This window comes from Colias philodice, chromosome 1, assembly GCF_061535455.1.
Source record: "Colias philodice isolate Cphi_HAF_F1 chromosome 1, ilColPhil1 Martin Lab GWU primary, whole genome shotgun sequence".
Classification (NCBI taxonomy): domain Eukaryota; kingdom Metazoa; phylum Arthropoda; class Insecta; order Lepidoptera; family Pieridae; genus Colias; species Colias philodice.
The window spans coordinates 10,012,501-10,033,073 of NC_143086.1; the positions used below are offsets into that span (position 1 = coordinate 10,012,501).

Sequence of the window (20,573 nt, forward strand, 5' to 3'; positions counted from 1 at the left end):
ATAGGGTTTGTTTACTCGCTGAGCGTTCTGATTGGCTAATAAAGGTTAGTCGACCAATCATAACTCCCGTTACTTAACGAAATATGCACGATTGGGGAAAAAGGCTAAAATATGCACTAACGCTGTAATTAGAGAGTTTTATGCATTTGCATATGCAAATATGCAAATGCATATAATCCGATGTCTATAAATGACCTTTCGAACTTATAACAAACTAATTTATAAGCATTTGAAATGTCATCATAAGTCATAAGCGACCTCGCAGAGCGATTGATAAAATTGTTAAATAAATAGATAAATGCGAATAAACAAGAAAGGCATTGCGAAATATAATCGATTTATTATGAAATAGCTGATAAAGTATTGAAAAACTGAGTTATAGTAACAACAGACTATAAGAGCTAGCGCGCACGAGCAACTTTGTCTCCGCAACTATTTTGTCTCCGCAACTATTTTGTCTCTCCACCCATGGGCTAGTATGAAAGTGCGCGCACGTAGCGACGCAACTCCCCATACAAATTGATGGGAGAGACAAAATAGTTGCGGAGACAAAGTTGCTCGTGCGCGCTAGCTCTAATAGTCTTGAAAATTGGTTTGATTAGGGCTTGAAACAAGGTATGGAATTTCACTTTCCAACTATCCCGCAGGAACTCTATCTTTTATGAAATTCGCTGATACAAGGTATATTTATTAAAAATATACAGTACCTAGAAATCCGCTGACTGACTATCACCGTACAAGCACAATTATGTACGAACGTCATGCTTTTATGGTTTTATGTAAATATGTATGTATTTGTTATTCTACTGATAATAATGTCGAGTGTCCGAACTAATGAAGGTAGGTTAATCTAATTAATTAACTTTTCTGTGATTTTTTTCTTCATGGAAAAGTTAGATTTGTCTAAGCATTAAATAAGTTTATGCAATAAAGCAATTAGATTCCGGTCTTCCCTGTTCATTCACATGCTGGGGGTAATTAATCGTCATTATAATGATGGCAACGTTTCCATTGTCTAGATATGCGGTTATCACACATTCCTATAAGGATAGTGTTATTGTGAATTGTGAAATGCTGTGTACTTTGTACCAACTAATAATATGAAAAAATTGAGCAACTTGTCTTACATGACACAATTAATTCCAAGAAGACAAAAACATCTCAATATGTTTACTTTACAAACAATCTTATGTTTAGCTATGAGTTTTAAAAGCAAAATAGCAAAATGTTTGCGTAGTCATAACAAAAACACAAATTCAGGGCCTTTATTAAGTATCAACATTCACCATTACTAATTTGACGAGCCCATTGTATTGACAGACCATTATACAACGCACTTTGCCGGCGTCACATGCATCCCGCTAAATCAGATATCGGAATGTTGTATTAATTGTAATTGAGTCGTAGGCTTTTGTACCTCGTACTCTATTGTGGTTCGCATGTGGTTCGCGTATGCCCTAATGGATTTTAAAATTACTGGAATAATGTTTTACCTACACAGCTATTAGTGGTGAAATTCAATTATTTTAATACTTAAAACATAGTTTTATAAATTATAATTTTGATCATAATAATTCATAACATCATTAGATAGATAACTTAACTGCTTAATTGATAATTAGTAGTACTTATCTATATAAATGATAGTAATAATAATGATAGTATAACGTGTTTTAGGGAAAACGCTAATGTCATTAAATGTACCTACCTAAGTACTTACCTAGCTGACGATTGTCATAACAAATGCAGATAGTCTTTTATAGGTTTGATTATAATGTAATCGACTCTATAAATTGTAAATGATAATGTTATATTCTCATAATCCAACGCTCCTGAAGTGGAAACCAAAAATTTTCTAAAGTTTTCTGCGTTCCAAATTAAGTTTATTCAATCTATTTAGTTTTAGGTATTATCTGTATCTAGTTAGATCTATTTTATGTTTAAGCCCCAAAAATGCAGACAGGCAACGGTCATAATAACGATGAAATAATAAAAGCCCTGCAGGGACTATTTCAAAGGCAATCCGAGATTAATGAAACAAAGGGAAGCGTGTTTTGCAATAGGCAATACCTAAATGGAAATTGCATTCTCAAATAATACGGATCATTATAAATAGTCGAGCTTATCGACAAGCTTTTAAAATATGTTGCTAATTTATTGTTCTGCCTACTTTCATTCATAATATAATATCACAAAGATACAGATACAGATCTATAAAGTAAGTTAAAATAAGTATAGTATTGTTGTAAAAACTGTCCAGATTGAAGACACCGATTTGGGTAGCCGTGTCGCTACGGTAACATTAAGTTGGGTATCATTTTAGAAATCGATTGATAAAACAGTATTTCAATACTTACATGTCATAGGGACAAAAAGAAAATACGTGTGTGATATAGCATTGCATTCTGTTAAAACTTAATCTTCACTAAATACTTACTTTCAAACAATAGCCAAACAACACACACATACATGAATGCCACCTTCTTGAGTTAAATACCAAAACAAAAAAAATTATACATATTTTAAGTACTTACATACATAAATTGTAGACAATCCGTCGCGCCCTATTGTCGCAGATTTAATATTTAAATTATTCCTGTTATGTTTATGCATACCTATGCGATACTCAAACATATGTAAAACATTGGGGATAATTAATTTATTATTACCTTGTGACGAAATGAAATGAGTTTTACGGAATTTTCAGTGGGGTGGCGGAGGTAGCCACCTCCCTACTCCCTCACGGATATAACCGGTTTGTTGGAGAACGGGAAGCCTCCATCGGATAATTGTGTTGTCTGAAGCAGTCACCTGTTGCCTGCGTAGAGTTCGGATTCTACTGTAAATTGTAATAAACATTTTTGGTTTCGTGAATGTGCGAACAGCGGTAATGTAATTGAAGTCCAAGTCCTGAACAAACGTCGGAGGAAACTCAAATGATTAATTACCTCTTCAGCTCAGCGAAGACGCTCCACATAAACCTCTGTATTATTACCAATATTCACACAGCTAAATATAGTAGGTATAGTTATACTCACAGATCACAGAATGGTTATACTATATTTAGCTAGTTAGCTGCGCCCCGCGGTTTCACCAGCGTGGCTCCGCGCGCTCCTGTTAGTCTTAGCGTGGTCTTCCTCGATAAATGGGCTATCTAACACCGAAAGAATTTTTCAAATCGGACCAGTAGTTCCTGAGATTAGCGCGTTTAAACAAACAAACACACAAACTCTTCAGCTAAATAATATTAAGTACAGTCGACTCTCGTTAATTCAAACCTGCGATAATTCGAACCTCTCTATAATTCAAACTTCAAAGTTATCACGAGTTCCCTACAAAATCTCTTTATACATATTTCGAACTAAATCCATACATTTGTTTTGTTTGTGCACTTGGTAATTCGAATGAAATTATCATTGCTATATAACAGAACGACGCGTTAATTCGAACTCATCGGCGTTTAACACTCGACAATTCAAAGTTGCAGAGAGAAAGAGGCGGAAAGATTGTAAGCAGGTAGTCAGGTAGTAACATTTTGCGACAAGTTCAAACTTGTTCAATGAGCCATTTTGTTATGATTAGTTTGACTTTACACTTCTCACGAATTGGTATGTTTAGTTATCATTCGGTTACTGTAGAATAGCATTTAATAAATAATAATAGATTAACAATTAATAATTCGAAGTTTTATTTATTTTCTCTCACAAATTTCGAACCATTTGATATTTCAAACTCTTGATAATTCGTAATATTTTGAGAGTCCCTCGAGTTTCGAATTAACGAGAGTCGACTGTATAGGTTAAATATTGTAACTCTCTGCCTCATAATATATTGATACGATAGGTATTTATCTAACAACAAAATAAAAGTAATTATCCAAATCTTTAAATAATAATTAGTTACTAATCCGATATTTGTTATCTTTGCTTTCGTAATTCGATATCTAGGTTGAATAAAAGTGTTTCTTATCTTAATCACACTGCACTGGTATTTCTTAACAGTAGGCATAAGATAAATAAAGATACAGGTAATTGTTTATCAACATAAAAAATATTAATTATATGATATATCCATTGCTGGAAACGTAGGTACCTACCTACTACCACAGACCTACTACCTATGTCCTCATGAGAATAAACGTACAAATATACCTACGTACCTATAATCTAGGGTGCAGATCTTTCGATAAATTAGAACTATGCACTATACAATGTATCGTTTTAAAACTATTGTAACATAAATATAGGCAACCATCGAAATAAATCATAGTACTATTAGGTACCTGTCTAATGTTTTAATCACAAGACTATAGTAGAGCCAATTTAATAGGCAACATTTGACGTCTATCAATTTTATCTTCATAGGGTGGTAACCTGCTTAAAAACATCGATTAAAGTGAATTAATCGATACGGACTTGAAACATTTGTCAATCGAACTTGAAACACATGTCAATAATTTATGATAATTTTTATTCCCAAGTAATCAATGCATTCGATTCTAGATGTCAGATTTCGATTTTTAGAGTAACGTCTCTGGTATTTAAAAAGAAAAAAAGTTTATTGACACAAAATTGTAGCGACGTCAGTTCTTTAAATCAGAAATTGTTTATTATGTTTAGAATGGTTTATCGGTAAAATCAAATCCTAAAATTACTTGTATCGGTCATTATTATTATAAATATGTAATCGTAATTGAAAAAAGTTAAACAAATGTGCAGTTCTAACAAAACGAACTATCATGTTATTCTATGTCGTGGTTACTAGGTTACGTTGTTGAATTTTGTTGAACTGTCAAATGTTGCCTATTAAAATGGCTCTACTATAATGTTACTATGTACTATACTATACTACTATACTTCATTATTTAACTTAGGTACCTCCTTCCCTTTTCATCACTAATAAATGCTTTTGTATTATAATATAGGTAACATTCAGTATAATACCATGTAGGTTGTACCACGTGACGTCGAATGGTGCAAGTCTATTGGTCGATATTTGGTTCGGAAAAATAATCATCGTAAATTCCCGTTTTAATTAGCTAATAAAATCGAAATAATAATGTTTCAATAAATTTACATCAATCAATTCTGTTTTATTTTCCGTTTAGACTAAATTGAGCCAAATTAAATTTTAAGTACATAGGTATGTTCTGTGAAATACTTCTGATATTACGAATATCAAAGGTTCATTTTAAACTATTAATTAATTTTCATTATACAAATAAATACCGACCTGTTATTCGGACTATTTTCGCTTTCCGGTATTTTTAAGTAATTCTAGGTATATTATTAATCCATACTAATATTATAAATGCGAAAGTAAGTCTGTCTGTCTGTTACTCAATCACGCCTTAACTACTTAACAAATTTGCATGAAATTTGGTATAGAGATATTTTGATACCCGAGAAAGGACATAGGCTACTTTTTATTCCGGGAAATAGGATAGGTTTTATCCCGGAAATCCCACGGGAACGGGAACTATACGGGTTTTTCTTTGACTGCGCGGGCGAAGCTGCGGGTGGAAAGCTAGTACCATAGTTTTAATTTTGATCAGTTGTATTGTTACTGATTTGCGAAATATATTCATGAAACTGATACCTTCGTGATCAAATAGATGACAAATGGGACTTTAAAATTTAAATTAAGTAACGTGGAAATAATGATCATTATACATATAATGGAGTTATGTTCTAGAATAACAATAAATGTTAACATTAAATTGCTGTGCGACTGTATCTAAAATGTAAAATGAATTTAGATAATTTTTAACAATTGCGAGCAAAAATATATTCTATTTTATAAAGTAGAGCAGTTATTTTATTTAAGTCAGTGTAAAGGAAAATTTCATTTCCTTTAAACTATCGCTGTATATTTTCATCATATAATAGTGACAAATATCTTGTTTTCAGGGCATTCTGCAAATGGCTGAGAAATTATTCCCGTACCTGATGCTTGCGTTGAGTTTAGCCCTAAATAGCGTATTCGGAGAACACAATGGTCCAATTATGACGACCCGTGTTGGAGACTTATTGTTTGACGGCATCCCAATATGCAAGAACCCTGGGATTATAGGCGGTGTAGCCTGCGAGCAAATTCGGACAATTGGCGCTGATGTAAAGAACTTAGTGGAACAGGAAGATGGCTCTTTAATATTCACTGTTGTTGATTATGTAAGTATGAAGAATCTTGTAGATGTAGTCGAAAACATAAATGAAGCAACATTTTGTTGAATTTTTTGGTCTAGTTGGTCTCGGATTAAGGTAGGTATAAGTGAAATATAAGTAAACTGCACGTGCACGTTTCCAAGACTTCGGGAAATATAGATTTCATGTCTATTCCATATTGTAAATGTACTCAGCATTTCGTCAGTCTCACTGATTCCACTGAACTGATATTCGATAGGTACAAACAGCTAGCGATCAGGTTGAGCCGAACAAACAGCTTTAGGGGCGCACCGAGATAGGGGGTGCAAAAGTCAAAACCACCCACACCCGGTTCATCATTTGTTATCTAATATCTATTTACATTGTACTTACACACATAAAAACATGTACACAAATACGTATTGTTTATTGCATTACCATAAAAACGCTTTATTACATTTTATAAAATAATATAAATTCTCAGTATGAAGTATCCGTGTATTAAAGTTAGAATGCTTTGCCTTTATCCCGTATACCTAGCTCGTATATTAATATGAGCTAGATATTTGCCCTTTCCAAGAATTACAACGTCATAAAGTGCTGGAAAATTCTTCTTTCAATAAAAATTCCATACTTTTTATATCGTTGGAAGAAAGTTTCCAACTTAATTAGCAATCCGTTTAAAGACAATTAACAATGATCCTCTATGCATTTTCTTTTAACACTGCACAGACTTCTGTAAGAGGACTTTATTCTCAACGTACGGATGTATTATATTCAAACAACTCGGTACTGATGAATATTTATACATTTATACGATATATTTTATCATCTTAAAACTGTATCTAAGTATTTTTTTCAATTACCATTTAAATCGGCATTCGAAACTAATGTAATATATTAAATTATTATGATATACTATGATATACTATTACACATAATATATAGAACTAAAAATTAATATTCACAATTATTCAAATATTTCGTGCACAAAATATACCAAACGTACTCCAACAACACATTGATAATTAATTATGTTCTAATTGGAATGTGTTTCAAATTTATATAGGTATCTATTGTATGCTTTAAACTATTATTTCACTGTTAACAATAAAATAGATCACAAGCATTTCGAATTAGCCTCCCCCGGCTATATTAAGTAGGTAGTTACAACATAAATGCAAATTCACATCATCAAAATGGCTGCAGGGTTTAATCGCTAATCGATTTAATTAAAACTGTACTAATTATAAAATGAAGTGCGGATTGTTTAGTCGTTCTGGTCTTCAGGGAGCAGTTATACGTCTTGGACCTGACCTTTATCCCGTCTCTCAATGCCTGGAGTAAATTACCCCTCCGTTGCATTACTGACTTAGTGCATAGTGTGGTTCATTAACTCGATTGGATGCCCTCGTCACTTCTATTCTATTTAACTAAAAGGACGGTTCACTTTATAATTAATTTACGCTGCAGCTTTTATTGTTTAAATCACTTAAACACAAGTTATATTTCATTTGATGTAGCAGTGAGTTTTGTCTTAAAGTAACAGGATCGCTTCTATAACTATGAACATAATAACTGGTGAATTTCAGGTGTTCATATTATGTTCATGCTATAAGTATCATATTGTATAGTGTAGGTACCTACTATCTCTGCTTATAGTTAGCCTGAATTCAAAACATATACTTAAAAAAATGGACAACAAAATATCAGTCTGGAAAATTGGTGGTTGTAAAGCAACAAACACAACCCTTTCAACTTAATTACATGCCATTAGATGGTAACACAATGGAGAGGATTTATTCTATTTTTAAGTTTTGTTTTAAAACTAAAACATTACTTTCTGCCTTCCTTCCTTCGTCTCTTTCCTTCAAGAAAAAATACGCAGGAGTAAAAGAATAGCATATGCTTTTCGTATTCTGTCTGCAATACAAAGGCAAGGTAAAGAGACACGAATATGTGTACGGGATGAAGGTGAAGTCTGAACGATGTGTGTGTGTGTGTAAAGAGAACTAAATGACAGTGGTCGCTAAAACTCATCCTGCTTAGTGCTTCCCTTTAACATTATAAATGCAAAACTTTTTACAGTCGAATATCAATATGTTTAGACGAGGTGGTGAATATGGCATGCAAAAATAATTTTCTTCGAAATTTGTTTATAAAATAAAAAACCAAGAAATAATCCTTTTATAAGGTTATATTTAAACAATGACTAATACTATGTAAATAATATCTATTCGACTGCAATAGTCTATAACAAAGCTGAATTTTTTTTTAAATAAGTTTGTCGGTCGAAAGCCCTAATGAAGACACTAGGTAGGAATTGAAAAAATATTTTTGTGTTGTTCATTTATTGCAAAATTATGCCATCAAGCATTGATCAAGGGGATTAACATTGAAAATGTTGCAAACGCGTAAAAAATATTTTTATTTTTTGCTACCGTTGGTTGCGTGTACCTACTTCGCGAACGGTTAAGTTGTTACAATAGTTACAACTTACAATAGTGCACAAATAGTTTTTTTTTTATTACGCGGGTTGATGTTGTAATGTCCGCTAAGGATAAATGTTTTCTCAGGTTCTTATAGTTATTGCGAAGGAGTTATAATACAGAACTTACAGAAAGCTATCTATTACATTAGGAAATTTTATCAAATGTATTGCCCAAAGGCAAGAAGCTTATATCTCAAAGGACACAGAATGACATTTTAATCTTATGAGCTTCGTCGGACATACTAGGTAGGTACACATAGGTAGATGGCACAATGCGACGATGAAGAGAATAATATATTAATTTATATTATGTAATACGCTTTTGTAAATTATATAACAAAGGTGGGTAGGTCCCTCAATAGAGAGAAAGGGAAGTTATTTTTAATGGAAATACAAAAGCCTAAAATCAATATTTGATGTAGGTAGGTATCATAAAAATTAGGTGGGTTCAAGCACATGACATTTCTATATTTAAATGTCGTTTTACTGCTAAATTGGCTATAATCTATATAAATAAAAATTAAATATTCCTTGAGGATGAGGATGGTTCTTATGTATAGAAAACGTAAATATGTACCACGGGCGTATCCGGGGCGGATCGCTAGTAATAAGATAATAATATCTACTTAATTTCGATGTATATACACACAACTTTTACGACATAATATACATACATTATACACACATCGTAGTGAGATTTATCTAACACTAAGTTTCGGTTTATTGAGTGACTGTAGATAAGCATTAAAGACAACCACAATATTCAAACATAATAAATTTCATTCTAGATAAGATTGTTAAAATTTTGAAATAAGTAGGTAGTATGCAGGAATATTTCGTCGGGCTATTTTTAAATCAATCCAATGTAATTATGTTGTTTTTAAATATTTTTAAAAATGTTTATTCTAAAAAGCCGGTAACACATCTAGGTAACAAGGTAAATTGCTGAAATATAAGAGGCTTAAAAACAGATAATAGTCGTATTAGTACATAGTATAATAACATCAGAATTGACAGCACCAAAACCATATTGAATTATAAATAAATAATTAAAATAAACAAAAAAAGCCTTTTGTTTCCATACAACATCTAGGTAATTTACAATTTGTAAATCAGACATTGTATTATCTAGGTAGTAATTATTTAACAATACAAAATGTGGCAAACCAAACTTATATCTATATGAGTAGGTATAACTTTTGCTTCGCTTCGATATAAAGCAGGAAATACAATTTCGGCAGTTTATGGTGATAGGAAGTCTAGCCTCTACTTAAATTAAAAATAAAATATCATTTAACAAAAATAACTTAATTATTGGACCCGCTGACGGGCGGTCGGTCTATAGAACCCCGAATGTATAGGGAGCGAATGGGTTGCACCCCCTTAGCGACGCCCGTGTTTACAGCAGGTAAATTAGCAGAGAAGTTACTTGACGGATATTGATCAACGTCGCCTTTAGACCACTGCTTTGTTCTAAGTTACAAGATGTTACAAGCCAGTCAAGCCATATACAAGTATATTAAGACACTACGCATCTGCCGCATACTTAAAAATTAAGTAGGTAAAAAAGTTCTATAACGCTTTAACTACATTATAGTAGAGCCATTTTAATAGGCAACATTTGACAGTTCAACAAAATTCAACAACGTAACCTAGTAACGACAACATAGAATAACATGATATTTCTTTCTGTTAGATCTGCACATTTGCTTAACTTTTTTCAATAACGATTACATATTTATAATAATAATGACCGATAAGTAATTTTAAGATTTCATTTTACTGATGAACCATTCTAAACATAATAAACAATTTCTGAATTGAAGAACTGTCGTCGCTACAATTTTGTGTCAATAAACCTTTTTTCTTTTTAAATACCAGAGATGTTACTCTAAAAATCGAGATCTGATATCTAGAATCGAATGCATTGATTACTTGGGAACAAAAATCATCATAAATTAATAAATTCGATTTACAAATGTTTCAAATCCGTATCGATTAATTCACTTTAATCGATGTTTTTAAGCAGGTTACCTCTCTTCGAAGATAAAATTGATAGACGTCAAATGTTGCCTGTTAAATTGGCTCGACTATAATTATTATAATGACTTATGTTTATGTCATAGAAATCTAAATAACAAGACACATAGAAGTGCTTTAATGTCATAATTCATATGAAAACCGCTGTCGCCAAAATCAACACATTTAATCCGATAGCTAAACAGTACACACAAGTAAACTATGCCTTTTATTGGACAGCTTGATTTTAGTGAAAACTAACTTAAATATTAAATTAAGCTTTTTAATATGTATCCTAACGCACGAATTTACGGTTTATTTTAGAATAACACCCCTAAGTATATGAGACGTTTTGTTTCTTTTTGTTCCAATACGAAAAAAATCGGCTTTTCTACAACAGAAGTTGTCAATTTTCAATAGATATAACTTTGAATATAAACTCATAGAAATAAGGTTGAAATTTGTGTTAAACGTGATAATAAGAATGGCAGACTGTGTCATTCATTGTTATTTCGATTACTATGGTGACACTCGTAATACTTGTAAATATTCTATAATTTTAAGGAAAAACGGCATTATTTCTAAAAAAGAAATATATACCGATGAAATATTATTCCTTTATTAGTATAATTACAACTTGTGGAAGAATTTCCGCAATGGGATATGCTGAAACACACCATGTTTATACACATACGTCTCCAGAGCAACTGAACAGTGACGAACACGCTGGTGTTGTGAAAGTCACCTGAGTGGCGACAAGGTCACGCGCGCTTACGACTTCTAGTCTCTTGTTATTTAGATTTCTATGGTTTATGTTGACAGAAACAAGACAATCCCAGCGAGATATTCGAAGTATTCCGAGGTATCGAGGACCCCAGCAAGCTCGGCATTATCAAATCGTACAATGGATCGTCATACGTCGACTACTGGGTCCCTCAACGAAATGAAGCAGGCGACACATATCCCGGTATATGTAACATGATTAATGGCACTGACGCCGCCATATTCCCGCCCTTCGTTGATAGAGATGAATCTAAATACGCTCTCAATCTCGACATTTGTAGGTAAGTGATTATGAGACAAGAAGCCTTTTAACGTGTGTAACAACAAAATATTTGTAAAGAAAAGTTACAGATAAACTTGAACATTGAAATAAAAGAAAGGGCGGAAAATATAAGTTTATTTCGTTACCGATGAAGCCATATTTACTGCTTTGCGAAATAGCTGGATACGAAACTCGTAATCAAAATTAAATTAACATTTTCTTTTATGTGAACTTTATTTAGTAAAGCTTTATAATATTATAACTCCAATTAACTTATAATGAGGCAGATTTCATTGCATGATATCATCAAAATATAAAAAACCATGAAATAATCCTTTTATTTCATTATCAATTTATAATATAAAATTTGTGTAACTTCAATTTCACCAAACTTATAATCTCGTATCACCCGTGCGCGCGAAAACTGATTTGCAGGGGATCATTCCTGTGGTCGGATGACGATTATCATTTCTGTCACCACAAATTAATTTGATTATAGGAATTCATGACAATATCAATCCGTTGCTATAAATATTCATTCGGCTTCAGGTATTTATTTTAGTAATTGATGATAATTAAATTTCATATAAATTTGGGAGAGATCGACCACTCGTGCTAATATATTTTATTTTATTTCGCTGAAATTTAACTGAATTCCTCGTAATCAAATTAATGAAACTTTAAATATTGTGTCATTGAAACATATTTTTTGTGGAATAAATTGAATGGTAGGTAATGTAGGATGCGATTACGGTGTACCCCTATATGCCGTCGCCTAGACCAATTCGGCCACTCAGTCAAGCTGACATCATATCGAATTTCGTCCGTGCTGTCAACCGTGCCGCTCATTGCGCTCAGACGATGTTTGTCATCTACCAGGCTACAGTGCCACAAACTTATCTGACCCGGTGGCAAAAACTGGAACTACGTGCCGCCATTTTGAAATGTCACATTTTCACAGACTTTTCATACGGAATATTTTGTTTATATAAAAGAAAGCGACATCAGTGACACTGTCACCGGGTCAGATAAGTTTGTGGCACTCATGGTGGCACTCAAGAAGCTTATATCTTAAACACTGGAGATTTCGGTATGAACATTTGACGTGTAACAAGAAAATTGTTGTGTTCTATCACTTTCACACCTAACTTGGTATTGCCACTGTTAATACGAAGTTTTCCCAAGGCTACTATGTATGCTGTAATATTCTGTGCAAAAGGTTAGTTTTTGTACATGAGTTTGTTGATAAATTGCCAACAACGTCATTCAGAAGCATTGTTGGATGAGACAATTATTATTTATGCTAAATAAAATAAGTATCTGAACCAATTATTAAAAAGCGATATTCCCTGATTATGGGTAGTTACCATAATAAAATTGTAGCAACTCTCACTTTGACAATATGACATAAGTGTCAAAAAAATTGCGTCGCTTCGAATATTTAAGTTAATATTGTTGCGTATTTAATAAATATTTACCGAATATTAATAATGTATTGCATTGTGAAAAATTGCAGAAGTTTTTGGACTCCAAATTCTGGCCTATAATTTCACAGGCAAGTGTATATTTACGTTATTTACAATATTCCTCAATACTCATGCATTTACCTGTTTAGAATCATTTTAATGGCAAAAATCGTCAAATTTATCATCATTTTACTAAGCAATCATGTTAAATAAGTTCTTTTCCTAATACTTTCATCATTTTTCAACAAGTTTTCAACAAACAAATTTACAAGTAAGGTAACCATGATGATGGGTTTTTACGGATAGCGACGATAATATATTGCTAAACAATATTATGATGAACATTTAGAACACCATTTTAAAAAAATTTATACTAGTAATGAAACAACACACGACATCGGTAATGCACTCACATATTGTGGTTTGTTCTTTTTTACATTGAAATTTATACTTTTTAACCTAATATTTTTTTGTTTTACGTATTTCAGCTTTCCAAAAATGAAATAAAAAGAAATAAATGGCTGTCCATAGTGCCTATCAAGGGTAAAATTTATCAACATGCCAGAATATGCAGTTTGCATTTTAAGCCTGAGGATTACGGTCCAGAAAAAAAATACCTTTTGAAAAGTGCTATACCTTTTTATTTACCACATTCTTGTTACTGCGTCTCAACTGATAAAGTAATTTTAATTATATTATAAGTAACCACCATGAAACTATTAGTAACCGTAAGTACAGCTCCTGAAAGACATACGAATTTCTGAGAACTGTAATATCGTTACCACACATCAACACTAGCGATGCAACTCTCCCTTTGGAATATTGAAAAGTTTCAGACTGAAGCTTGAGTAACCAAAACGATATTTTAATGTATGTAGCACTCATTTTAATTAAAAAATCGTAGTATGAGATCAAAAGTTATCAAGCGTTATTTAAAACTATCATTCTCTACCAATTAAAATGGTATGTACCTATAAAGATGATAATTATTCATGTAAGTTGACCAGTAATATTATAATATAAATACTGTTAAAAATATATGTCGTTATTATTTATAGACCATGATTTTTAGTTTTTTTTTTCGAAAAATCCTGAATATACAAACCAGTGTGGTCACCCACAGAAAGAGACAAAAAACAACACTGACGTCATTCAAGGTTATATTTTCTTGTGACAAGTTAATGGTCATAGTGCAATCTCCAGTGTATTAGATATAAGCTTCTTGGTGGCACTATACTAGAATATCCTCGAAAATGATACGTTTCGCGCATAGATACATGAAGACAAATTAATACGATTCTATGTGATTCTATTGTCGACGTCGGTGTCTTGTAAAGATTTGTACACATAAAACGTTGTAAAATTTATATTGTGTTTACAATGTAACGGTCAATAAAGTTAAATTAATGTAAATGTGTCATAGTTTTGTTGTTGTCTTTTATTTTATTATGTGATGTCCTTTTTTATTTCTATTGTGTACATAATTTGCCTTAATTTTCTTTACTTTTTGAAGTAAAACTTCTTTAGGCGCGACTAGGGAGTAACTCAGATTTTTTTTCTGACGGAAGTAACGCTGTGTAGTTTCCGCCATTTAAAAATAATAATTCTGATTGGTTGTAAGTATATGTCATATACTACACGCTTCTTGACTTATACGCCAGCTAGTGGCAAATATCATAATCAATTAGGATTATTTATTTTCAAATTTTCAAACGGATCAATTGTGAATAGCAAAGTGAATGAAAAATTCAACAGTTTTAAAAACATTATTTTAAATTGCAAAATTTTTTGAAAATCTCTAAATATACTTGTTTATTTATTACTTTTAAAATAAGTAAATTAAAAATAAATTTTCTGACAATTGCGACATTTTATAATATTCAATAACAAGGTTATATTGACATGTGCGTTTTACTTCAATTCGCGCGTAAAGGTTACACGCACACACTTTTTTTTTTTCAATACATTGGTTGGAAGAAATTGCTTGAAGCAATAAAGCCGCCCTTTAGATCAAATGTCCTGTCTGTGTGTGTGAAATTTGTATTTTGTTTTGTATGCAATAAAGATTATAAATAAATAAATAATAAATGCAATTTTCCAAAGTATCGATTGCTTTGTTATGATAGGATTCTTTACTCTTTAGGAAAATACATACCATTTAAACCTGTGACTTTATTTTAATAAATTGTAACAAAAAGCGCAGTAACAAGAAACAGCGTTTAAATTAGACCTCAAGCATTAAATATGGTGCACAATAATTAAATAGATGCTTTGTCTCTAAATACGGCGCTGCCACGAGCTTCCTCCAAACTATTCGAACTTCATCGTTTTCCAACAACAATGTCATCCAAGATAGATTCCCCTGTAACTTTCTCTGATTACTTTGATGAAACCAAATTGTCTCCTATAAATATCTATAACCTCAAGTATTAATACAATCTGTATTTGATAGGGAAGGTATTTGTGAACATACTGAAAATACGAATTATTATAGAATTCCATTTATGTGCAGTGACACATTTTTTAGCGAGGGTTTTTAATTTTATTCAATGTAATTTTTATAAATGTGTAAATTTATATTTATTTTATAGATCGGTAGAATTAAGGTATCAATACGACACGGAGTATAACGGGATCCCAGTCGCGAGGTTTGCTGCTCACGAGTGGTTTTTGGACAACGATGAGGGCTGCTTCTGCCTGAACGTGACTAGCGGCATCACGAGGGAAAACGGATGTCTCCTCAAGGGCGCCATGGAGCTGTATAGTTGTGTTGGTGAGTACACTTTGATGCCTACATAACGTGGAGGCTAATTATATTACCGCTCGAAAAATCTATACGGACATATCCGTAAGTCTAGCTTGGCCACGCCACCCCCAGGAACGCAACTCGCCCCTCTTCCGCTTCTTGCTCCGCATGATTTTCGTACCTATAGGTACAAAGATTTCGCTCCACTAAGCCTTTTCCACTCGAAATGAGCTAAACGAAGCTAGATCCTTTTAGATAGGTCAAGTTGACTTCCTCAAGAAAGTCCAGTGTAAACGCGACCTTAAAATTTGTAAATTTGAAGCCCAATCAATATCTGTCAATATCATAAGCCAATGAAGGATCGCTCGTGGTATCGATGAGCAATGCCACGACAAGTCGTTTGATCCGTCGTGACATCGCTTTGAGCTCAACTGATGCAAGGACATGCGATAATCAAATATAGGACTGATGTTCAGTGCTAGCTTATCAAATGATCAAATAATTAACTTTTTACATCACTCATTTATATTTTGGCTTCCGCTATAGACATTTGCATCTACTTGAAATCAAGTAGTAAAATCGTCGGCAAATTCAAACCAATATTCCTTGCCAGGAAAGGCTTATAAATATTATTTAACGAGGATGAAATAAAAAACTGGGCAATTAAACTTATATTAATCTCAATCAAACGGCTTTTAATTCGAGATCGACCGTACTGAACCTTGAATTAGTTCATTAATTAACATATTAAAACGAATATAATATTTGTGGCTATGCGTAACCTACCTAGTCTGTTATGTGATAAAGATTGTCGGCAAAAACCATCAGTGAGTATTCCCTTAAAATCTGGGTAGATTATTTTCTTTCAAAGGCTTTAAATCCGGTGCCCGTCTGTTTGTTCCAAATTATCCCTAATACTAATTAAAAGTAGTCCATATAGTTAGAACAAATAATTTGCTTAGATTTGCTTCCTTGCGAATTACAAAGTTCAAAAGCAATCATTAGGTATTTTAAACTTTCATATAGGTAGGTAATATGTTAAGATAAAAATAACTGCGTTAAAAACAACCGACTTAATCAAACCTATTTAATAAATAGCACATCTAAATAATATGTAGTATTTAATAATATCAAATCTTTTTTATTTTTTACTTTTCTGTTTTTGAAGTCGGTTGTTTTTAACGCAGTTATTTTTATTTAATACTTTTTTAGTGTATTTTTCAATACGAATCAAACGGGCCCAATTTCGATAAAATTGAGTCAATATATTACTGAGTTTCTATGGCCACCTTCCGATTCCATCATCAAATCAGCTCTATGTCATAATAATGTTTCATCGCTATCCAATTTACAAACGTATACAAAATTTCAGCTCAATCGGTTACCGGGAAGTGAATCAAAGTTACTTGCTACATTTCAATTAAGTCATCGAGTACAGACAAAAATGCTCATAAAATAAAAACTACTGGGCCTATCCGAATAAAATTTTTATGGGACCAATTCGACACCATCCCACATCGAACAAAAAAAGAATCACGTAAATCGGTTTAGAAACCTAGGAGTAATCGGTGTACATACATACAAAAAAAAAGACGAGTTGCACTCCGGGAGTGCCGGCAGAAGTGAAAACTCGTTCAGCATGTTTGATATTTTGGAATGGTATCCGTCTTACGCATGGAATATAAGGGCTAAAAAAAAAATAATTTGGAAAATCCAAAAATGCACGCCTCATAATTTTTTTTTAATAATTATTTATTAATTATTATTTTTGTTTATTTAATAACAATTAAACCACATCGAATCAGACCCTGAAAAATGAAAGGGTTCTATTCCTGAGCATACTCAAGCGTAAGAGAAAAAAAAAGACTCGATTAGTAAAGTATTTCGGTCGCTATCGTGTTAACAAGAAAATCCTCCGCACATACAGACACACGGACGTCCAAGACAGAACTTTTTTAAACTGTTTTTTAACTAGTTTAAATAACAAAAATGACATCAAAAATATCATGAATGTTAAAAATAGTGTTTTTTCTTAATATGTGTGTGTATGTATTATCTTACAAGTGCAATGTATGATACATAAAGACATTTTAAGTTTGAAAAATCAGATGTTTTGCGCGAAGTGACAGTAGTACCCACCTCAACGCTTCGCTTATGAGGCGTGCAAAAAACATCCGTCTTACGCTTTTTCGATCAGGCCACGTGTCCTGACGCGAGTTTTTATACCCAACGCCGCTAAAGAAGTTTTCACTTCAAAAATATACCGGCTGAATTGATAACCTCCTCGTTTCTTTTGAAGTCGGTTAAAAATCAGATCCAATAGCAATCAATGAAACTCAAATTATTATGATAAAACTTTGAATCATTCGAAAGCTTTTTGAAGTTGCCTCACTATCAAGAAACAAGACATTTAATTTGTTATTGCTGGTATACCGTATAATGTAGCTGAAGGATTAATACTAATAACGATAAAGTGCCATAGATTATTCCCTCTTAGTAACACATTATTGATCGCAACAATATTGGAGGCGAGTATACACAGTTCTGACCATGCCGTTACATACAGTCTGTAATCACTGTATTGTCATGCATTGTGACTGTATTAGGTGGCATTAGTCTCCATTTTCATCTGAGTGAATTCGGTAACCAACGGTCACAGGAACGTTCTGCTTTAGTTTGTTCGTACCTATTAGGTACTCAGAACGCTCAGAAAATTAATTAATTTAAAATGTAGTTGGACGCTACTTTTGTAGACCGTAGTACTAAAGTTAAGTATGTATTACATTTGTATGTTGTAATAGAATAACAAAACCCAACAATACAAACTGTGTAGTGAGTTTTTAATTATTATGTTAACATAGTTCTAATTGGTTTATTAATATTATTTAGCGGAAATCCCTTACGCTTAAATCCCTCATTGTTGCTGAATTGAGTAGGTATTTGTTAAGATTCCGTAAAATATATTTCATAGTGAAGTGATTGTCGGTTGCTAGCACATAAACAGATAGGTATATAAGAGGATTTTATGCAGCGCGGCTGTAATCCCTTTGAAGTACTTTCGATACAGATCATAATATATACATGTACATGTACATGTATATGTATATATAAATATATATATATATATACCAACCCTGCTTTTAAATAAATTTATTTATAGATATTTTATGGAAAGTCTTCGGAGAGGGAAGCCGTTTGATGGCGTTATACCTTCCCACTTTGTGGAGAATTGGTAAATGGATATTAGTATTTTTTATTCCAAATCTACTGTTAATATCACATAATACTTAGGTACTTACACATGAATTCAAAATAATACAATTCGTAGTTTTACAAGCATAGAAATGGAATACGTAAAGTTTTCTTCATTCATTTTGAACGACATAATACATCTTCTGAACATAAAGCAAAACGGGAGACAAAGCCCAAAGGGTATTTAATATCTAGTGCACGTTATTAGCAAGGTCTTGTGTCCTGTGCATGCATTGTACACCTTGTACAGTAACTGTTGGAGAATAAGAATGAATAAATCGTATTCAGATATGTTTAAACGACAATTTTATAACAAAATATAGTCTACTATTCTCTCCTACTAACTACTATTCTCTCCTATTCTACTATTCTCTACTCCCTCATTGAGTGTGTAACCGAATATTTCAACTATTACAACAATTTCTGAACAAAAAATGTCTCTTATGATCTATTTGAATAATTTCAATATTAAATCAGGGAACTGATTTACGAAATTTATAACTCAAGTGCTGGATTATTATCGTTAAAACGTTATTTCGTAGCTTTTCAAATAATTTGCATTGTTGAAACATCCTCGGGATATAATTACGAACGGATAAGAGGAGTAAGCCTTTGAACGGGGCTTTTAAAAATAAATTTACAACAGGGTAATTTCTTCCGTAGGTACTTATGTTCGATTTTTTTTCTAAACTGCTATAACCAGAGGTCTTTTGTTACACCAGAGAAGCAATTAACTTTTTATTTTAAGTTTTCCATAAAATTCAATTCGGTGCCTTTTTTAATTTCATGTTTCTTCTTCACTTTTCGCCATTTACTTTCATATTTTATTTTTATGATTTGGTCTATATTATATTACAAATCTAATACGTTATGTCTTCTTTCTAATATAACTACACATTGTATCATTAATTCACAAAAATACAAAATTACAAAGTTTTAAATTAAAACACCAGTTTTTTAGCATTGTTAATAAAACCTTGAACTATTATTGAAAAAAAAACAAGAATAGCTCATTATGCACACATTAATTACAAAGTTTAATGTCCTGAATTATTGAATAGTTGAATTATGAATATTAAAGAAGTTTAATTTCAGCAATATTTTTAAGAAAGCTTATTATTGGTTAGATCGCTACCGGACATTCTATCTTGTATAGATATTTGTTTACACGGTGATATTTTTTTTATATCTTCTACTAAAAATCGGCGTAGTACTTACGTAGTAGTAAGTAAGATATGTGGTAGTACATAATATATCAGCTCTCAACTTTCAACTTGCAGTATCAATGCTATTTGTTCCATTAGCTACGCATTTAAAGTATCTCTTCATAATTATTATTAATCGAAAAATATTGTCAATAATAAAAATAATACTTAACAAAATTAATCAGAATCAACTGCTTGAAGTCCAT

At 32.2% G+C, this 20,573-nt stretch overlaps 1 protein-coding gene across 1 annotated transcript in view; it reads left to right on the forward strand.

Annotated features, from left to right (window-relative positions):
* LOC149491303 (sensory neuron membrane protein 2-like) overlaps window positions 1-20,573 on the forward strand; it is a 38,084-nt gene that overhangs the window by 3,718 nt on the left and 13,793 nt on the right. The window contains exons 4-6 of the mRNA XM_089697806.1: window positions 5,910-6,170; window positions 11,476-11,717; window positions 15,756-15,937. Of these exons, the coding sequence (XP_089553932.1) occupies window positions 5,910-6,170; window positions 11,476-11,717; window positions 15,756-15,937 (685 nt within the window). The remainder of the gene's footprint in view (window positions 1-5,909; window positions 6,171-11,475; window positions 11,718-15,755; window positions 15,938-20,573) is intronic.